The 20067-nt window shown below is 34.7% G+C and overlaps 1 protein-coding gene across 8 annotated transcripts in view; it reads right to left on the reverse strand.

Moving 5' to 3' along the window:
- The window catches only part of Ctnna2 (catenin alpha 2), a 1061169-nt gene that overhangs the window by 25782 nt on the left and 1015320 nt on the right, over window positions 1-20067 (reverse strand). For 7 of the 8 annotated variants that reach the window (XM_078028938.1, XM_078028945.1, XM_078028943.1 and 4 more), the window contains 3 exons: window positions 16947-17052; window positions 12494-12628; window positions 1220-1363 (listed from right to left, as the gene is read on the reverse strand). In XM_078028938.1, coding sequence (XP_077885064.1) covers window positions 1220-1363; window positions 12494-12628; window positions 16947-17052 — 385 coding nt within the window. The remainder of the gene's footprint in view (window positions 1-1219; window positions 1364-12493; window positions 12629-16946; window positions 17053-20067) is intronic. The other variant, XM_078028939.1, reaches the window with a different exon arrangement.

Genomic DNA, 20067 nt, shown 5'->3' on the forward strand with positions numbered 1-20067 from the left:
CAGTATCTGTTCCCATGTTTTTAGTATAAAAGAGGATAACTTTGAGGGTAAAGGGAACATGATCTACACATAATAGAGAAACTTGAGGAGAGAGAAACCCTCTCTTCCAACTGTCCCTCAGTTCTCCAGTGCCAGTGTTTACACATGGCTACTTGACTAGGGATGCATGCTTTGAGAAACATGAATGATCCTCTTTTTATGTATTTCAAAAGACCCATGATCCACACCAAGATGTGTTCATCTCACCCCACGATAAGTAACAGGGCTTAGCATTCTAATGGTCAAATCCTTTTTAAAAACATTCGCCCTGTTGCTTGGATATCCATTAAAGATTTAACCACTTCCAAGAATCCCTTTGCCCTTTCACACAAACCTTACATCTTGCAAAGTTTTAATAGGTACCCGTGAGAGAACAAGCAAAGAAGCAGAGAAAAAATGCTCACTCCAGTTGATCTTTTCTTTCTAAACATGAAGGCATATAAAAGGACTAATCAGTAATAGAAACCCAAATGAGAACAAAGAACAGCAGCTTTTCACACCTCTTAACTAGCAAGAGACTACAAAACAGCATCAGTATTATGGCATGCAACAAAAACAACAAAATGGTAGCAAATTTGGTTGTGACACCCTGAAATGACTGTGCTTTTAACTTGTAGGACAAATGATTTTATTGTAATGAACATTTTAGTCATGGCATGAGAAAGCTTTCATTTTTTTAAAACTGTTTGTCGATAATCCTCATGTATCAGTTTCCTCAGATTTTTAACCCCTAGAATTTGAGAAGAGTTTAATATTTCTCAACAAACATCAATAAAGGATATTCTATGACCCTGAAATCTTCCAAATGAAGAAGAATACCTCCTCCTGACTGGCTCTCTGTAGAGAAGCTCACAAAGGGACTGCAGAATGGATTCATTCCACATATGCAATGGCTTTCCCTCCCAATTGGAAGAAAGACTGAGAAATAAAGGAATTGGAAATGTAATTTTCGCTTCTCAAGTTTAGATCATGATTGAAGAGTGAGTCTGTGTTGTGGAATTCCTAACCCATGTAAAGAATAGATAAATCGGTCCTTTGCCCAAGTTGATTAATGGTAAGTAAAGAGGGCTTAAGTGGACACATGGTCACTTCCCTGAAATATGTCCCCCCCCCCCCGCCCGCCACTTCGTTCAGAAATAATGAGTACAGAGACATTAGATTAGAAAGCAAAGTTACTCACCATGGAAGAATCACTGCTTCCACTCCCGATCGGAGCTCCCTCAGCACAGGTTGGGAGGTGGGTAGAAAGTTGACTAGCCCTGCCCCCATCTATGACATCACAATCTACCTCATAAAAGGTAGTGAAAGTGCTCTGAACTCCTGTCTGATTTCCGAGAGATACAGAAAAGAGAGAGTGAGAGAGAGAGCAAAAGAAAAACAAAACAAAATAAAACAAACAAAAAAAAAAAACGTACCTTACTTGGGAAGGGATTAGGGAGGTGGAAGAGGGAGTGGTAACTACTTGGGAGAAAGAGGCATATGAAAGAATTAGGTGCTGAAAGAGAAACGTGCGGGCCTTCATGACATCAGGCAGCACGGTCATTTGGATTCCTCTTTGGTTCTTGAATGAATCAAAAGGGACCATCTGGGAGGAGGATGAAGAAGCACCCTGCCTTGTCAGGGAAAATTATAATGGGGCTCCTCTGTGGGGGGATGAATCCCCTATTTAAAGCATCCAGCATCATCACCAAGAGAGAAAGCAAGGGCTGCAGCTCTTAAAGCCTGGAACAGTCAGTGGGAATCCCAGATGCCTTTCTTGAAGGTTCCATGGCCCTGCTATGTGACCTTCGTCAAGCTCCCAGCCTTGGCATGTCCAGCCAGTAATGAGTGGTACTAAAGGGATACTTACCACTTTCAATGGGATGCATTCATTGTTGTTAGAACTGCAACTCTTTCTAATTTCCTTTATGCCCCTCAGAAGGGGTTGCATGAAGTGTATAATTTGAAAGATAAGCCAATAACCAATGCCTGTTCCTACCTTTAGAATCCTTTCTTAGAGCTTCCTGGATACAAAGTGTTACTAACAATCTTGAAAGTTTTTCTGTGAGTACCAAACAGACTTTATATCTAAAAAGAGTGGTTCAAGCCCACCTTCAAAACCATTAAAAAAAAAAATCAAATGGCAAGATTTCTACAGTCATCAGATTCCCTGCTCCTTCACTCTCAGAGGCAGAGCTCAAGTGACCCGTGATGCTAACTGACCAAATGTGTTTTGCATAAGCATTTCTGTTATAATCCTACAGTCATAGCTTTGTTTAATGTCTGAGTCCAAGTCTTATGGGAATCAGACAAGATATGAGAATGATATATAGAGTATTATGGTAATATACATATATATTTTTTAAAAAAAATTTCGATTTAGAAGTTTAAAAATAGAAAATACTAAAAGTTGTCAAGAGGGCATTATGGCAAAACCTAAGTAATGGGTGATGCTGAAGAACAGGCAGGTCCTGAAACAATTCACATAGGAGCCAGACCTTCATCTGCCCTAGTGGAATATAGGAAAAGTGAAATCATCTCTTCCCACAGTATTTTAGCAAAAGCAAATATGCAAAAAAATAGCTTACAGTTTGTGGCATCACAAGTGGGTAAATCCCAAAGCCTGTTTGCATATGCAGATAACTCCAAATTTAGGAATTTTTAATTTTTTGAGCCAATTTAGTCGTATTTCTAATCCTGTCATTCTTATTAAATACATAAGTGTGTTATAATAATCATAATTTAAAATTAAGCAAAATTGACAGATTAGGAGCAGTTTGAAAGACAGAAGTTACTAAATTCAAACTGATTTTGGATTCAGCAACAACACTCCCATCTTATGCTTCAAATAAATGTTAAAAAGACATCTAAAGAATGTCTTTAAAGAAATAAAGATAATGCAAAATAAAAAATATTAACTATATAAAAAGGGTATATTTTTCTAGTTGATTTTCTTCTTTACTTATTAGAGAAAGAAAAGCTACTCTATACACATATTTCCATCACTCTATTATTCTCTGTCCATTTTTACAATTCTAAGTCTAAATTAAAATTCTACATATAAAAACATATATTTATCAGATTTTGTAATTAATGGCCCTGTGAAGTTTTGTTCTCTCTCAATTTTTACATATTGAATCATTGACTAGTTGGCTTATCCTTATCCTCGATCTTTTATAATTTACAATAATCCTATTTAATTTTAAAAAATAGGACATTTTCTATTGTAAGGAATATGCTGATCATTAACCATTATTTATCAGTATCAAAAATGACTATTATACTTACTTCACTCATCTCACATCTTATAAAAAATTTTAAAGACCAAGATGAATGGTGCAATTGTCATTCTTCCAATAAATATTTTTAAGAGTTTTACTAGACCCCAAAGATGTTATACTTCTCCCAACATTAAGATATTAAAATAAAAATGGAGTCAAACACTGTTTAAATATTGAAATAGGACAATCTAAACTTAGGTCACAACCTACTAATATTTCTTATTAATTATTGTCAGAAATGTAGCATGACTTCAGGAACCCAATGCAAAACTAGGCTGCATCAAAAGGATGCAGAGTTGTAAACTGTGCTGACCTTTTAAGCGAATTTAGTAATGATTGACTGTGATAATGCCTTTGGTAATGAATATTACTTAAGATGAGATAACTTGCTCTGACACAGGATGCAATGCCAGGATAAGATAATGTTCAATTCTCTTTGGATCTAACTTGTTGACATTGTTCAAAAACCTAAGTCTTTCTAAAACTGAGGATTTAATGCAGAATTCCCATGATATCACATAATCAATGAGTTGTTCTTCAAGATGAAAGATGAAGTGTTTATAATATTTCAGAATATTATAAGAATCCCCATAATTAGTCACAATTATAATTTTAGTCGATGTAAGTCTGGTTTAAAAATTTTGTTTGGGGTAATCAAGTCAATTTAACTTCTTTGGTACAGAGGATGAAGAAGAAAGAAGTGGAATAATTTGTAGGTTCCAAAAGAATAATTTGCAGATGCATTTATGAAGTAATTCATCATGGAAGGACTGATAAGGCAACTGTCATCCAACTGGACTCACATTATTACTCTTGAAGAGAAATACCTCAGTAAGACAGCCTCTAATAAATGTTTATAGCAGCAGATTTGAAGCCAGAGTTTCCAGATAAAGAGATCATGTTTTGATTTTATTTGACCATGGTGTCTCACATATAGAAATTTGGTCGAAAGAAATAAGAGGTTCTTAGAAGATGATGTGGACTGGAATCACTCCAGGATCTCTCTCAGTCTCAAAATAGATTTGCCAAAGAAGATGGATGAAAGAGGTCAAGGGACAGGTTGTAAAGATTTGACAAAACATCTAGCCAGAGTTCCAGTCAAGTTCATTATCAGCAATGCATCAGCACAGATGAGGGTATTCAGAGAAAAGTAATAAAACAAGATATAGTATTGTTGATGAAAGGAAAGATTAAAAGTCCAAATTAAGAAAGCTTGCCTTCAAGAAAATAAGATTAGAATGAAGTATTTGAAATATATGTATTGCCTAGAAGGAAAATGGCTGTTGTAAGATGATGTGTTCTAAAGTAATAAAAGAAATCTGAACTAAGGAAACTCCACATTGCCCATCCAGAAGCCTTTCCTATTTATAAGATACATGGACCATAATGTGGCACATATTTCTCTTCTAAGGGCTGTGATCAAAGCCATATTTTATAAATCATTTAAATTAAGCTAGAGAAAGCACTCGACAAAATAATCTGTAGAGACAGAATGTAGACAACAGTAAGTTAAACACACTTTTATTTCTAGAATGTAGTAAACCAAGAAAACAGTAAATACACGGAGATAGCCATCAACAGATATTTTCTATTCCTACAAAGAATGCTGAGTATTTCAGTAAGCTGAGAAACTAAATAAAAAAAAACACTGAATACACAGTCTAATAAAAGCACAAGGAACAAAATGTTTATCCTTTTCATGGAAATTATTTGGTATTAGAGATATGGAAAATTTTGAATGCCCTGATTCAACGAATATTTGTCATTATGCCTTTTACATAGTAGGGATGCCATAGAACTATTGAGTTCAGCGAATTAGGAAAAAAAAAAAAACTTATGTGAACAAGAAATAAATGCAACTCTTTGAAGTCCTGATTGTTAGTCATCAGAAACTGGAATTATCTTGATACATATTCAGTATGAAATACTGTCTCATCTATGGGCTTCATTCATTTCACTAATAGCAGTATTAATAATTTTCACAATCTGAGAAGGCTTTGCTGTAAAATGAGAAGTCTCTGCATAAGAACTTTCCACTGTATATCTTGACAACTTGTGGAAACACTGGTCTTTCATAGAAAAATATTGATGTCAAAATTTTATCACATCAAACACTGAAGAAAATCCAGTTTTCCTATGGGACTTTTTTATTTCCTTTATTTTATTTTATTTTAGGTGTTAGGGATTGAACCCAGGGCCTTGTGCATGTGAGGCAAGCACTCTACCAACTGAGCTATATCCCCAGCCCTTCTTTATTCTTCTTGACCATCTTAGGCAATGAAAAGATGTACAAAAAAAAATAATAAAATCCTTAGATAATCTTATAATAAGCATATTGGTTAATATCCATCTTCTCCTTTTTAACCTATTTAATATTTATATCAACATGTTCACATTTTCACTTTTTTCTTCAACACCCTTTAACCCAGAAATTCTTGAGGCAGGTCCAAGTAGGAATAAGAAAAATATCACAAATAATCTATTCTTGACTAAAATGACAAATCCTAGTATGCACAGGAAAATCAGAAATCAGGGACTAAATATAAAGATACTATTTCCAAATACAGGTATTCACTCGACATATTGGCCTTATGATCATTTGGTTCAAGTTTAGGGAACAGGTATGTCTGCATTTGCTCTTACATATCCAAAACTGACTAAAAGTTGTGTGGGGGTAGGATGGGGGTGGAAGTTTCCTAAAACACTTCTCTGAGTATTATTTTAAATAATATTTTTAATTTTTAAAATAATTCTTTAAATTGAGAACAATTAAAAATAAAATCAGATAATTATCACATATGGATAAGTAAGATTAGAATATATCTTATGTGGATACTTCACAAACCAGTACTTCACAAACTTATCCATAGATCTGTCTAGGTTTCATGAATATCCCAAAATAATTGCAATTATCTTCTCTCATATGGGTACATCCCAGGTGTATAATTTCCAAGTTTCTGTAAAATATTACTGTTAATTGGCTGCCATATAATCCTCAGAATATTAACTGAAATCTGAGGCATTAATTGATAACAGATTAAGATATCAATTATTTTCCTTCCTTCTTTTAATAACAGACTCTCAAAACTTGAAAAACTTCTAAGACCCAAAGGAACAAAAGCTCATTGATTGAATGACAAGTTATGATACTGATATTTCTGGGGGTACAGCCACTCAGTTAAAATCCACTAAGCCTGTCTACTCTTACAAGCAATAATATCTTCAAACTAAAATAGAAATAACTCCTCAGCCCCCAAGTTCAGTTGACACAACCAAATCAGTGTACTGAGTAGTTTAAAGTTAGGTCAATCCATGTGTCCATTTTAAGTAAAGGGAGTGATTTGTTTGGTTCATGATCCTAGCTTTGCCCCAGCTAAGTCTGTTTTCTTCTTTTAAAACAAGAACACTGGAACATAGTCTTTTCCTCTGCATAAAATCGTGTCAGGAGGACCACACACTAGTTTCACTTCATTAGTGAATAACTAATTTTTTAATGAACAGACTTGATCATATTGGTAAGTTCAGGGTCAGCACCACAGCATGCATAACAATAGATTCACTTCTTAATAAATGGATCGGTGTCCCATCCTTCTTAGACCTGCACTTCCTAGATTCAGACAGCAGACACAGTTGTGGGGAAACTGATACCAAGCTTCCTATGATGACTGTCTTTCAAGGAGATGTTTGCTTTTCTTATTAAAATCCCTATTAATTTTTTACTTTTCCCAAAATTAATAGTTTTGAATTGGCTAAATGTTACTTTTATAATCCTGGGAGAATGAATTCCCTGGGAAGGTCTGTGCAAAAATCAGTGACCACATCCACAGATCTGAATGTAACTAAGCAAGATTCAGTGCAGGAATCAGATGTAAGTAGTTATAGTTTTACTAACATAATAGATTGGAAGGGAAGGCTTTTGGGAGAAAGATTATTAAATCATGCAACAACCCACCTTATTAACAAAATGTGTGCAAAGAACTGCTGCCAGTCTGAAAATGATAAATACCCATTTCATTTTCTACCTGTCACTGAGTTTCTACACTATCCCTCCATCCAGATTTACAATCTGAAATTGGTTTTATTGTACTCTTTCTAGATCTGGACATTCCAATTCTTCCTAGATCAGGAAAGGTCCTTTAAGTCTGAATACTTAATGAATGATCCACTCTCTGAAAGGTCTGGATAAAATTCTTTTGAACTGCTGTGAATTTCTTGAACACATATCCTTTCAAATGAAGCACAGAAATACATTCCAAACCCAAATTGAAATAGCTAGCAATTTATATTTTTTTTCTATTACTGCTACACTTTGATCAGTGGAGAGAATCAAGAATTGACTACAGACAGAATCAGAAGATATAAAAATACTCCACAAAAAGGGTTCCTTCAACTACAGGTCTGCACAATTAGATGTAATGCTTGTTCCCATGACTATTTCATTCTTTTTCAAAATACTGGCATTTGTTTTTTGGTATACTGGGAATACAGAACTGTCCTAATGCATTTCTCATCAATATATCATATATATGATGGGAAAGTATTTGTGTATCTATTTATCTACCTATCTATCCACACACATACATACACACACACATACACACACACACACACACACACTGTACTGTACAAATATATCTCCTCATTTTATTTCTCCTAAACTGCATTAGATCAGACATGAAAATCATTTTACTATTTGCACATTGAAAGAGTAAGACAGGAAACGTCACATTGAGTGTGTTTGTTTTGTGTATAGATGAACATAGATGAGCATCTTTGATTACAAGCCAGTGTCAGGAAAGACTGACTTGGAAATCATTAGTTTCCAATATTTTAGGAATATTTCTTACTCATCACCATGAACATCATGGCAATTTTAAAATTATTTTGTATTTGTTCTTTTTAGTTATATAGGACAGTAGAGTATATTTTGACATATTTATATAAACATGGAATATATCTTATTCTAATTAGGATCCCAGTCTTGTGGTTGCACATGATGTGGAAATTCACATGTATTCATATATATACATAGGAAAGTTAGGTCAAATTCATTCCACTGTCTTTCCTACTCCTAGCCCCACTCATGATTTTAATTGAGCCAAATTTTTTTAAATAATATGTGCAGTCTGACCTGCAATTGATCCCTTATTCCTCAATTTTTCTCTTTACCAACAGATCCTACCAGTGTCACAAATTATACTTGCTCAGTTTATCAAACTCTACCCCAATATCCAATTGAGAATGATTCAGATTTGATAAGACGTTTAAATGGCAAAGAACTAAAATGTGTATTAGGATAAGTCTCACCACCCCTTGGAATTAAGAATGGGTCAGAGGTCCCCTCACAAAGCCTGAAGACTTAGGCGACTAACATACCTCATCTCTGAACTCTGTTCATACATTTGGTTCATGTGGAGAAAAAAATGTAAATGTAATAAAATCAGTTAAAATTAATATACTTTCTGTGTATAGTCAGCTATAAGTTAAATCCTAGTCCCTCCATCTCTCACTAAAATATCAAATTTCTTTCCTGCTCTTTTGTTCTGGCTTAATTGCTATAATGTATTAGAGCCTTTTAAAAATGCTTAGGGGAATCTTTTCCCTTTTATCAGAATACTTGAGGTTCATGAAAACAATACATTAGTGTTTCCAATCTCATTCAGAATAACACACAACATATACATTTTTGGCAGATAAAAATCATCGAAAGTCATGAGATGATTTTTATTTCTTGAGATCCAGGTATACATTTTTTTATTAACTTTAAAAGTACCCATTAAATTCTCTGAAATCAATGAATAAAAATTAGATTTCAAAATACGATAATTAAATATATAGGTAATTTCCATATCATGACATTGACATTTGTTTATATTCATAATAGTATTTATATACTTAAAATATCTGGCTCAAATTTTCTCCCATGATGATATAAAGCTGTCACATTAGTGAACATTTACATACAAAAAACTAATTTTTGATATACCATGGTTAAGGTTCCCTTTCTTTTCTCTCTCCTTTTCTTTTTTCTTCACTCCTCTTCACTCCTACCCTACCTCCTACTCTTTCTTTCCTTCTTCCTTTCATCTTTTCTTCCTTTTTAATTCATCTTTCTAAAATACATGTCAACTGGCTTAATACTTTGAAATAAATGAACATTAACCTAAGCAAACAAAGCTAGTTTATAGACTAACTGGCTATTTCATCTTCTGAAACAGTTTCTTCCACATTTGTTCTAATATATCCATCATTCCAATAATCTAAAAAGTTTTTTTTTTCTTTTACAACCAATCATTTCTTTTATAACCAAGTTGAATTAATTTGCTCACAAATACATCTTCTACCTTTAAATTCGGAAAGGATGGCACCTTTAGGCCATTGAGAAATGTCTAAACCAATGGCTTAAAAAATTGGTTGCCAGCCAGAAAGTTAATGGTGCTTTACAGAGAGCTGATTTGTGAATAAGCATACATAGACATACATCTCAGAGTACTTTATTTATCTAATTACTCTAATTTCCCATCATGACTCATAGAGCTTTTGCACCCGTTCTCTCCCATGTTGAGTAGTTTTCCTTCCCCGCCTCTTAAACCAAAGCAGACACAGCACCATAGGTCTTTCCCAGGCTGCTCATGTAAAATCACATAAAACGTAAATATGCTGACATGGCACATAATTGCTTAACATATGTCCATTGTGCCAGCATAAGACCATAAAAATATGTGGCTCTCTGTTTTGAAATTCAAATCATTTTTCTTGGCAAATGTAAATAATCTGTTCAAATCTCTACTCTTTCGGTGGAGACTTTGACTTGTAACAAATAAAACTTTCCTGGGGTTTTCATATATTTCAGAGAAGAAGCCACGGTGTTGAATCCCACAGACATAAACACACCAAAAAGGAAAGAAGATTCAAGTATCTTCTTTTCTTGATTACACATGAAACTACACTGGCTTCTCCTGAAAAATATAGTGACCGATTGTCACAACAGACAACACAACAAATGGGGTCCAAACGTGGGTGCAATTTTCTTGGCAAAATCATTGAAAATCTGTGTGTATGGGGTCTCACATTCTTGACTTTTTTAGAACTTTGAAGGCAGTCATTTGTGGCTATTTTGCACAGTAAGCATGTTGATTTTTTTTTTTTCTCCATTGGCCATTAGTGAAGGAGGATGAAGAATAAGATGGAAGCAGAAGTGGCGAAGACAGCAATCTACAGATGCGGGTGTGGCACCACACAGCAATCAAGCTCAGAAAAAAACAAAAACAAAACAAAACAAAAAAATCATGAGGAGGCCGAGAGCAGGCCTGTAACTGAGCAATATAATAGCAAACTCTGACAATGCATTTGACTCAGAATCATTAAAAAGTATGACATTCCTCCAAAAGAAGCCTTCTCCCATGCAAGGATTTATGAACTTTGCCAATGAGACTCAAAGAAAGACACAGGCTTCTTGATGGTGTTCTCAATGTCAAACACCTCTGCAAATGCCAACAGTGCAAGTGACAAAAGCCAGTGATGGTTTGGACTACATCTAAATGAGAAAAAGACAATGGAAACGAAAGCTCTGAAGGCAGGGATGAACAATGGGTACTGAGAGGATGATGGAGAGCAGCTCTGCCAGTAAACTGTTGCCCAGATGAGTTCGTGGAGTCTGAGATCCACAAAGATGCTTTGTGCATCCATGTAAATAATAAGATTTGGAAAGTAACAAATGAAAGCACACAAGGCAAGCTGAACAAAAAGCACTCGGTTCCACAGGTGCTGTATACAGATGGACATGAAAGCAGAGTGGTATGGGAAACTCTACCATCAAGGCTGAAGATAAGAAAGGAAGCAAGGGAGATGCAATGTTTTGATCACTTCTTGGCGAGAGAATATTGATAACTAAGCAGCTTGGCAGGAAGGACACATTGCAAGACAGATTGCTCTTGGTTGTGGAAGAATGTAGAAGCAGAATCACTTTGGAAATGCAAAGAGGTGACTGTGCTTTGGGAAGAGGCACAAAATAGCCAATGTATTGAGCTGTAAGGTAGGACTGCATGGATCAGGCTTTCCAGATGGACTTGCCATGCAAGCCAGATCAGCTCTTTTCCCAGCGATGATTTCCACAAGCCAAACAACATAGGAATTGAAACATTTGGATCCAAGAATGACTTTATGATTTTTTTTTCCACAGATTTTAATCAAGTGATCCAATTGTTGAATTTCTAAAAATAGTTTCAGGAAGAATTGAGTTTTGTGACTTGTCTGATGTTCACATTCATTGTGTCTATAATGTTTTCTTTCCTGGCAATTCTACACTTAAAATGGCAACATCATGGTTCACTGGGAAAAGAACTCAGGTGGCAGAGCCACGCTTCTGAACTTGCAAATAATTTATAATAAATGGCATCCTGTGTTGAGAGAAAGGGGATGAGGGAGAAGAAGCCAAGGTGAAGAACCTCAACACATACATTTGGAAATCTTGCCAAGAAATCATGATTCTTCTAAATATTCATTGAACTTCTTGTTCCTACGCATTTGATGGCTTCTTATTTCCATGTATTTGATGGAAATGGTTTAGTGTAATTATATTTTCATGAGAAGGGAAACACTGTAGAGACTTAGCAAAGAATATATAATTGTTCGTGTTCGACAATTATGTTGGATTTTGGCAACAGCACATCAAACTATATTAAATTTAAACATCCTTTAACTTTCAAGGGTTACTGATAACCTAGTATGCATTGGAACCTGATCAATGGATTCCTATTATTTTCATCATCTCTAACGTGAACACAGTCCACAAATAGAGAGGCTGGCTCCTGAACATAGAATGAAAATTACTAGGACTAACAAAGGGAAGTAGACTCACAATGAGTAAATATACAAAAGCCCCAAATAATTATAATAGTCACAGCTTGGCAATGAGTTTCCAGACTATGAAATTAGTTTTCTTGTGAAGAATGGAGATTTTACAAGGCTCGTATAAACACAGGGTAATTGGAAAATCAAATTGCTCTTTGTGAGTTATTGTAAGGTCTGGAATAATGGTGATAACATTTATTATTTTTTTTTTTTTGAAAAAGAAACTCCCCGTGAATCACTGTAGTTTGGTGGTTTTTTTTAGCAGTACTGTTGCCAAGAAGGCTTGCCTTAGAGACACAACAGTGGGGACTTTACATTATGAAGCCCAGGTCCCGGCTTACCCCTGACACAATGAGCTCTCCTCCTAGATTCTGTACTTCAGCCTTCACTTTGCTGCAGATATTGAGCTGATGGCAATACAAGGCAATTCGTTGAAGGTAGGCTAATAAATCCTGCTTACATGCTGAATCAGGACACTATAAAACAACAACAATAACAACAACAAAAGCAATCTCAATTAGTAAGTACCCTTCAGTTCCTAACATTTGCTATATAAAAGCTGCAGGATGAAAAAGTTTCAGTGTCACGTACCTAAATTACATTCACTTAACATTTTCATAAGGACTGAGAAAGGCCTTGGTCAGTAGTTTAGACTGGCTAGCTCTACTAGGTAAGATTTTACAGAGACCATTCATATTTTTCTAGAAAGTTCTATTTGAATTTCTGTAAATATGTATAAGTGCATATATACATTTATTAATATATACATTTGCCATTATTTTCTAAAACTCTTAAGAAAGCTAAGCACTCTACAGAGTTTTTTTTTTTTTTTCTCCCAGTTTTCTTCAACTCTTGCTACTTGGAAAGTCATTTGAATGCGGACGAAGTAAATTGGATGTCGGAAGTAAATTGAGCTATGTGGCAATGTCTCTACACAGCATAGGAGAATTTCACAATGGTTAATTTTTAAAAAAGTATTGATTTCTTGTAAAAAATGCCTCATTCACTAAAAGAAGCTTATGCTTCTTGGATTTCTGTATTTATCAAAACTTTAGCAATATAATAAACTCTGTATACGGGAGAGATTCTGAAATGGTTCATGACCATTGTAAGAGAAATAAAGTTGATATAATAAGTGTGAAGCCAGTTGAAATAAACTCATAAGAGAAACAACAGAACTCTTTCAATGGCTGCACCAAGGTCACGTCGTGCTGGGAGTATGAATTTTCCTTGTGACTGAAGTGGGTAGATGTCCATCAAGTACACATTGAGTTTTGCTGAACACTTTAGATAGTTACATAACTCCCTAAAACAACACTGAGGCTTTAATGCCAAAGGCTACTGAATAATAGAAATATATTTCTATTGCTATCAAATGTTTAAGCTTGAATCACTTCCAGGCCATTTAATTGTTCTGGTTCAATTTGGCACTTGTAAAAGGACACGTAATCACAAGTTCCTTGATAAAATGCTACATGAAATAAATACCTGCAGCTAAAATTGCAGTGTCTTATTTAGAACAAGAGTATGGGAGAAAGACTCTAAGCTAAGTTTCCTTCAAGCTCAAGGGAGGGAGTTCTCACATCCACACTGAAAGCAAGTAGTTTGACAAAACCATTTATTGAATAAACAATAAATGGGTTTCTTTTATATATAACACTTACCGTTGTGGCGTATTTTCCACTAACTGCATTTATCAAGAAAGAATCCCACAGAGACTGTTTTTATCTTCCTACAAGTATTTAGTACTGTAATATTTATCCTACTCTAGAGACCCATAGAGTAGAAGGAATTAACTTTAAAATGATATCTCCCCGGAGGGCTGACAAGGCTTTCCATAGAAATACCTTGCAGCAAATTAAATTGAGAGTTCTATCTCAATGGAGCAGTAATTAAAAATGCAACAGTCCGTAAAAACTTTATATGGCATGCATATCTCAATCTTCATAAAAATATTTTCAGGAAAAATAAAGGTAATTCTTTGGTAATGTTTATTCTCTTCTATCTAAATGGAAGTACTTAAAACACATACTAAAAAATGGCATGATAGACCAAGAAAAATGGCTCCTGTGTCATGGAAATAGGTACAGAATTTGAGAAAGAAATGTCCTAATTAGAAAAGACATTAATGAAAATTTCAAGGTGCCTCATAGCTAACCACAAGTAAGACTATTCAAAATTATGTTAGGTTTAAGCTTCATCTATTTATTTTAAAAATAATTTTTAATATCATTTAAATACTTTGTAACTTAATCTCAAAATAAATCTAAAGTCCTGGGAGTGTGTGTGTGTGTGTGTGTGTGTGTGTGTGTGTGTGTTGGTGTTGTGCATGCCACATATCCAAACTGTTTGGAGCTATGCTTCATGTTGCGTTGTTAAAAATAAATATCCAAAATATGTAAAAACAGAAGCAATTTTTGCAACTTAAACTTTTGACAGTAGGAGCCTAAATATATTGAACAGCTTTCAACCATTGAGATTCAGTTAAAAAAAAAAAAAAAGCAACTTAAACTCCCAGGAAGTCCTTCCTAACAAGACTTCTATAATCATAAGTCCCTGGTTACCCCACAATTCCCAACTTCCCTCAACATTTACAAACACAACTGTGGCTACCTTTCCCAGCAGCTCAGTAGGCTGAGGCAGGAAGATTGAGAGTTCAAAGCCAGCCTTAGCAAAAGTGAAGTGCTAAACAACTCATGAGACCTTGTTTCTAAATAAAAATACAAAATAAAGCTGGGGATGTGGCTCAGTGGTTGAGTGCCTCTGATATCAATCCCCAGTACCAAAAAAAAGAAAAGAAAAAATAAGTTGTCTTCTTTCCTGGTTGGTGAATTTTTTATTTGCATATTTTCAATTTATGTTCATTGTCTGACTTCTCTTTTACATGAACTTTATGGAATATATATGGGACTTTATAGAAAAAAGTTCAACTTCCACTGTGAAGCCTAAAATTTGATATTACCTTGAAATCAGCAATAGCAAAGGGTTTGGTTCTCAATGCCTACAAATTGTAGTCTATTCTGAAATTATGGCAATACTTAATGAGTTACCTTTAGCTCTTTGGTTTTCCAGAAATTCAAAAGTAAATAAAAAAAATTCCCTTAGATTAGCCATCCTATATATAAATACAATTAAAATCAAAATTTGTTGACTCTTATCTTAAATGAAATAGTAATAGTTTAACCATGCAGAGATTCTTTTAGCCTTTATGAGTAAATTTTGGCATTGCGTTTAAGTAGACTGAAACATTGAACAAGTAGAGGAATGACTCTAGTATTAAGATTTGAGGGAGAAAAACTATAGTAAGAAAAAAAAACTCAAAACCCAGGAGACTTAGAGGCATCTATGGAGAAGAAATCACCCTTATACATCTTTCAATAACAGTACATGGGATATTTTTACTTCCGAAGTTTATTTTATAGTCTAAGACACATTCCATTTGAAATGGTTCAAACTGTCAATTCTTCTGAACAGTTGGTTAAAGGAATAATCACTAGATACTCAAAGAAGTATGCTGCCTCAAGTACCCTTACAAGAAATGGAACATTATCACAACAAAATATTTACAACAGGATTTTATAGTTCCAATTTAAGCCAAATAATATGAAAAGTGGGAAAATATATATTTCAGATGAGATTGAGGACTATTTTAATATGTATCCTAGTTTGGTCTGAAAGGATATGAGATACTTGGAGAATTTCATTTCTTTTCCTGATGCCTTTAAATCTGAGATAAAATATAGCTGAAATGTAGGGATTCTTGATTATATGGATTAACCCGTTTACACTAGGGCATAAATTATCTGAATCCTGAAGAGTGTTCCAATAAGAAAAAATATTAAATAATAAATTGTAAAGCTTTGCTTCCTTACCACTACATTTAAAACCATGATGTTTTCCCAAATTCTCCAATTTCTTTTTCTACCCTTTCATCTCCATTTGCCCCTTGCTGTCCATGTCCCAGTTAACATTCAAACCACGCGGGGTCGTTGCCTTCTGCTTCTTCCACAAACCATCAAATCATGATCCACCAAGCCTCAAAGTCTCTGCTAATCTAGCTCCCTGCCCACAAGGAAGGTCACTCTTTTTTCTCATCTACTCATTCATGAAGTTTGTCAACAAAGATGTGCAACCCAAACAGTAATAAAAAAATCTTTTAAAACGTGTTAAGTATTATGAAAACAAAACCAAAGGATTAAGTAGGCAATCTCTGAAAAAGATGAGATTTAAGTCAAGATGCCAAGAGTGAAAAAAATAAAATTTTGTTTTGTCTGTTTTTGTGCCCATTATGAAGAACAAATTATCATTCTGAAAGGGGACAGCTGGGGTAATCTGTGACTCTTTATGCACTACATCTCCTAACCAGTAGTTGATATTAAATTTTGGTCATGGTGGTGCATGCCTGTAATCCCAGTTACCCCAGAGGCTGAGGCAGAAGGATCCTAAATTGGAGGCCAGCCTGGGCAATATAGTGAGTCCTGTCTCAAAATATAATAAAAGAGCTAGAGATGTGGCTCAGCAGTAGAGACTCCTAGGTTCAATCTCTAGTCCAAGGGAAAAAAAAAAAGAAAACAAAGTTAAGATTTCATTCATAAACTAAGGAGTCAGTCTCACCTGAGCTGAATCACCTTTGTCATCAACTTGGTCTCAGCCGAGTCTAGTTTGCAAAATATTCGTGATTGATTGCCATTCATTCCTCAGAGCATTTAATAGTGTGTATAAAACTGATCACAGAACCCAGGTGCTAATGAATGATTCCTCTGAACATGTGCCCGCTCTTCCCTCTCAGATTACCTGATCAGCCACAGCTCGAGCTAATTTGTCCATTCGGGAACCTGCTTCGGCAATCTTCTTGGCGGCGTTAATGACATCAGATGTATTTTTCAAAGGGCCTTTGCCTCTGAAGCAATATATACAACATAATTAGAGATGTACTTAATGACAGGAAACAGACAAACCCACCATATCCTTTGTCCAGAGCTCTGGCTTTGTATTTGAATTGGTGCTGGCCTGTCAGTGGGATTTTGAATGTTTTCTTGATTCAATTTCCATGTTAATAGCTCACTCCATTTCCATGCCTTTTCCCATATTTTGATATGCATGTGCACATTTAAACGATTCATTAATTTCTATATTTCAAACCATAGTCAATTAGTGAAGATGATTATCTCCAGTGCTGTGTAAAGGCAGCACGCACCTGAGGCTGTCGCACACACTGCTCCACTGTGCCTTATAACACTAGTAAGTATCGATCATTGTTTCCATTTGATAGAAGGACAAAATGGGCCCAGAATGATCAATGGCCTCATCCAAGCTGACACGGGACACCACTGAGAAATTCTAAAATTTAAGCAGAGTCTAGCCAAAATAAAAAGCACACACTCATGCCTGTAATCCCAGTGGTTCTGGAGGCTGAGGCAGGAGGATCACCAGTTCAAAGCTAGCCTCAGCAAATTAGGAGGACCTAAGCGATTTAGCAAGACTCTGTCTCTAAATAAAATATTTTAAAAACGGCTAGGGATATGGCCCAGTGGTTAAGCAGCCCTGGGTTCAATCCTCCACTACAGAAAAAACAAAACAAAAAAAAAAAAAAAAACAAAAACAAAAAAAAACAACCATACCTTGTGTTCCATACCACACCCACCACCCACCATCTTTATCTAATATTATTTTATTTTTAAATCTAGTAAGGCACTTTGAAAAGCAACTATCCCTTTCAGGTAATAGGGGACTCTTTGGCTAGAATTTTGGCAATTTAAGGATTCCACAGTCTCATATATCTTATCTTTCTGGTAATAATTTGTGAAGGAACACACAAAACACTATGATTATAAATAACTTTATGCTTCTAAATCATTGCCCCAACATAAGGTTTTCTTTTAGGTAAGCTGCTTAATATTAGATTACCTAATTAGGTGAACTTTAATTTTTAAATATTTGTTTTGTGGGAAAAGGGAATTTTGCTGCATCATGAACCTTTAAACAAAATGTAGCATGTGATATCACTTTTTTGTTCTCTTTAAAGGAAAATAAAAACTAGATTAAATAGGCTTAGCCTTATTTTTTAGCATTGTTACTTACCCTGATCTCCTTCTGTGCTTCTAAAAAAAATCAATGCATTTTTAAGGTGACATGATTACATTCCATTGTCAGAAATATGGTGATAGGTAGAGGACAACTACTCAGAAATGACTTATTTAGAGTGGACTGGGTTCTTCCAAGCGAGTAGTTATCACTATCCTTACATAACAACATTGCATAATATGGAAGACTTCAGATAACTTTCAGTAAATAAATGTAAATGAAGGGCATTTTGTTCCATTTCTCTCCCAATTTCCCTTATGGCATTTTTCTACATTAGTAGCTACAAGCAAAATGTATGAGGTTCATATTAATGTTTAAACACACACATTGGAAGATTATAAATTTAAGATATTTCATTTTACCATAGTCCCATTAACTCTTCCACAAAGTACACTGAGTTTTCAGTTGCCATTAAGATTTTAAAATATGAACTGAGATTTTCCATGTAAATTTTATGTAATATGGATGATATGGATGAATTAAAGATTCTGTGACAATCTGTTTCCTATTCCCTAACATAATTTTTTAATTATCTCTAAATAAGCTTCCTTCTTTTTATTTTGTTCCTCTCTTTAACAAATGAAAGCTTAGATGCAGAATGTGTCAGTGCTTAATAACATTCTCATTACTATGTATTTCTCTGTAACTTGCAAAGCTTAGAATATCTCTTCTGCAGTTTCACTCAGACATACTACTTGTTACTTTTTGCCTTTATCTTAACTTAGTCATTAAGAGCTGCACTCTGCTTGATTTTTCATTGCTAAGGAAATGTGTGTTTATTTCAAGAATTTCAAAGAATCTTAGAAAATGCTTCCTTGTGAAACTTACAAGATATCTTCAATAACTGATTGATCCTCATGGAATGTGCTAAGTTGGTAAAGAATGCCTATCAAGATTTTATATTTGCATGAGGGTCAGGCCCCCTTCTTTTAGCCTAATTGTGAAAAGAAGCATGCCCTTTTTATTCTATTGGAGACTATAGTTCATGGACTCACCAGAATATTGTTAGGAAAAAAAATGTTTGAGAACTTCCAAGTTGACTTTGGAGACTCAATTCAATTTCTTAGAATCACAAGCTTGATAGAGATCCAGCCTGAGTACTGTTTAATCAAATTTAGAGAGCCTAATAAAAGTTTTAAGATCAGATATTGCCTCATTTTCTAGTTGAAGACTAGAATCCAAGAGGGAAGATGAAGTGACATGCTCAAAAGATACTCTACACAGAGAAACAGGGTGGAACTTATGAGTTCTGAATGACAGTTGTGTACTTTTTGCTAAATGTGTTTCTCTTATGTGAAAGGCTATTGTATTGTGCTCAATAAAAAAAATAGACCCAAATATATATATATATATATGTAACAAAACCTATTGTCTGGCTTAAGAATTTAGAAAGAAATAAGAAGAAACAATTGGAATTATGAGAAAAGAATAATGGCTCATAAAACATGAAACACTGGAAATATAAACATAAAAATGACCAGCAAATATTTGGAAAAAAATGTTCAACATCTCCAGCAATCAGGGAAATGACACTCAAAACTACATTAAGATTCATCTCACTCTAGTCAGAATAGTAATTATTAAGAATGCATGGGCTGGCGATGTGGATCAAGTGGTAGCATGCTCTCCTGGCATGCACAGGGCGCTGGGTTCTATCCTCAGCACCACATAAAAGTAAAATAAACAAGTTGTGTCCACCGAAAACTAAAACAAAAATGTTAAAAAATTCTCTCTCTCTTTCTCTCTAAAAAAAAAATATTAAGAATGCAAATAACAAATTCTGGTGAGGATGTAGGGGGAAAGGTACACTTGCACATTGTTGGTTTGATTG

The sequence above is a fragment of the Ictidomys tridecemlineatus genome, chromosome 12 (genome assembly GCF_052094955.1).
Source record: "Ictidomys tridecemlineatus isolate mIctTri1 chromosome 12, mIctTri1.hap1, whole genome shotgun sequence".
NCBI classification, from domain to species: Eukaryota; Metazoa; Chordata; class Mammalia; order Rodentia; family Sciuridae; genus Ictidomys; species Ictidomys tridecemlineatus.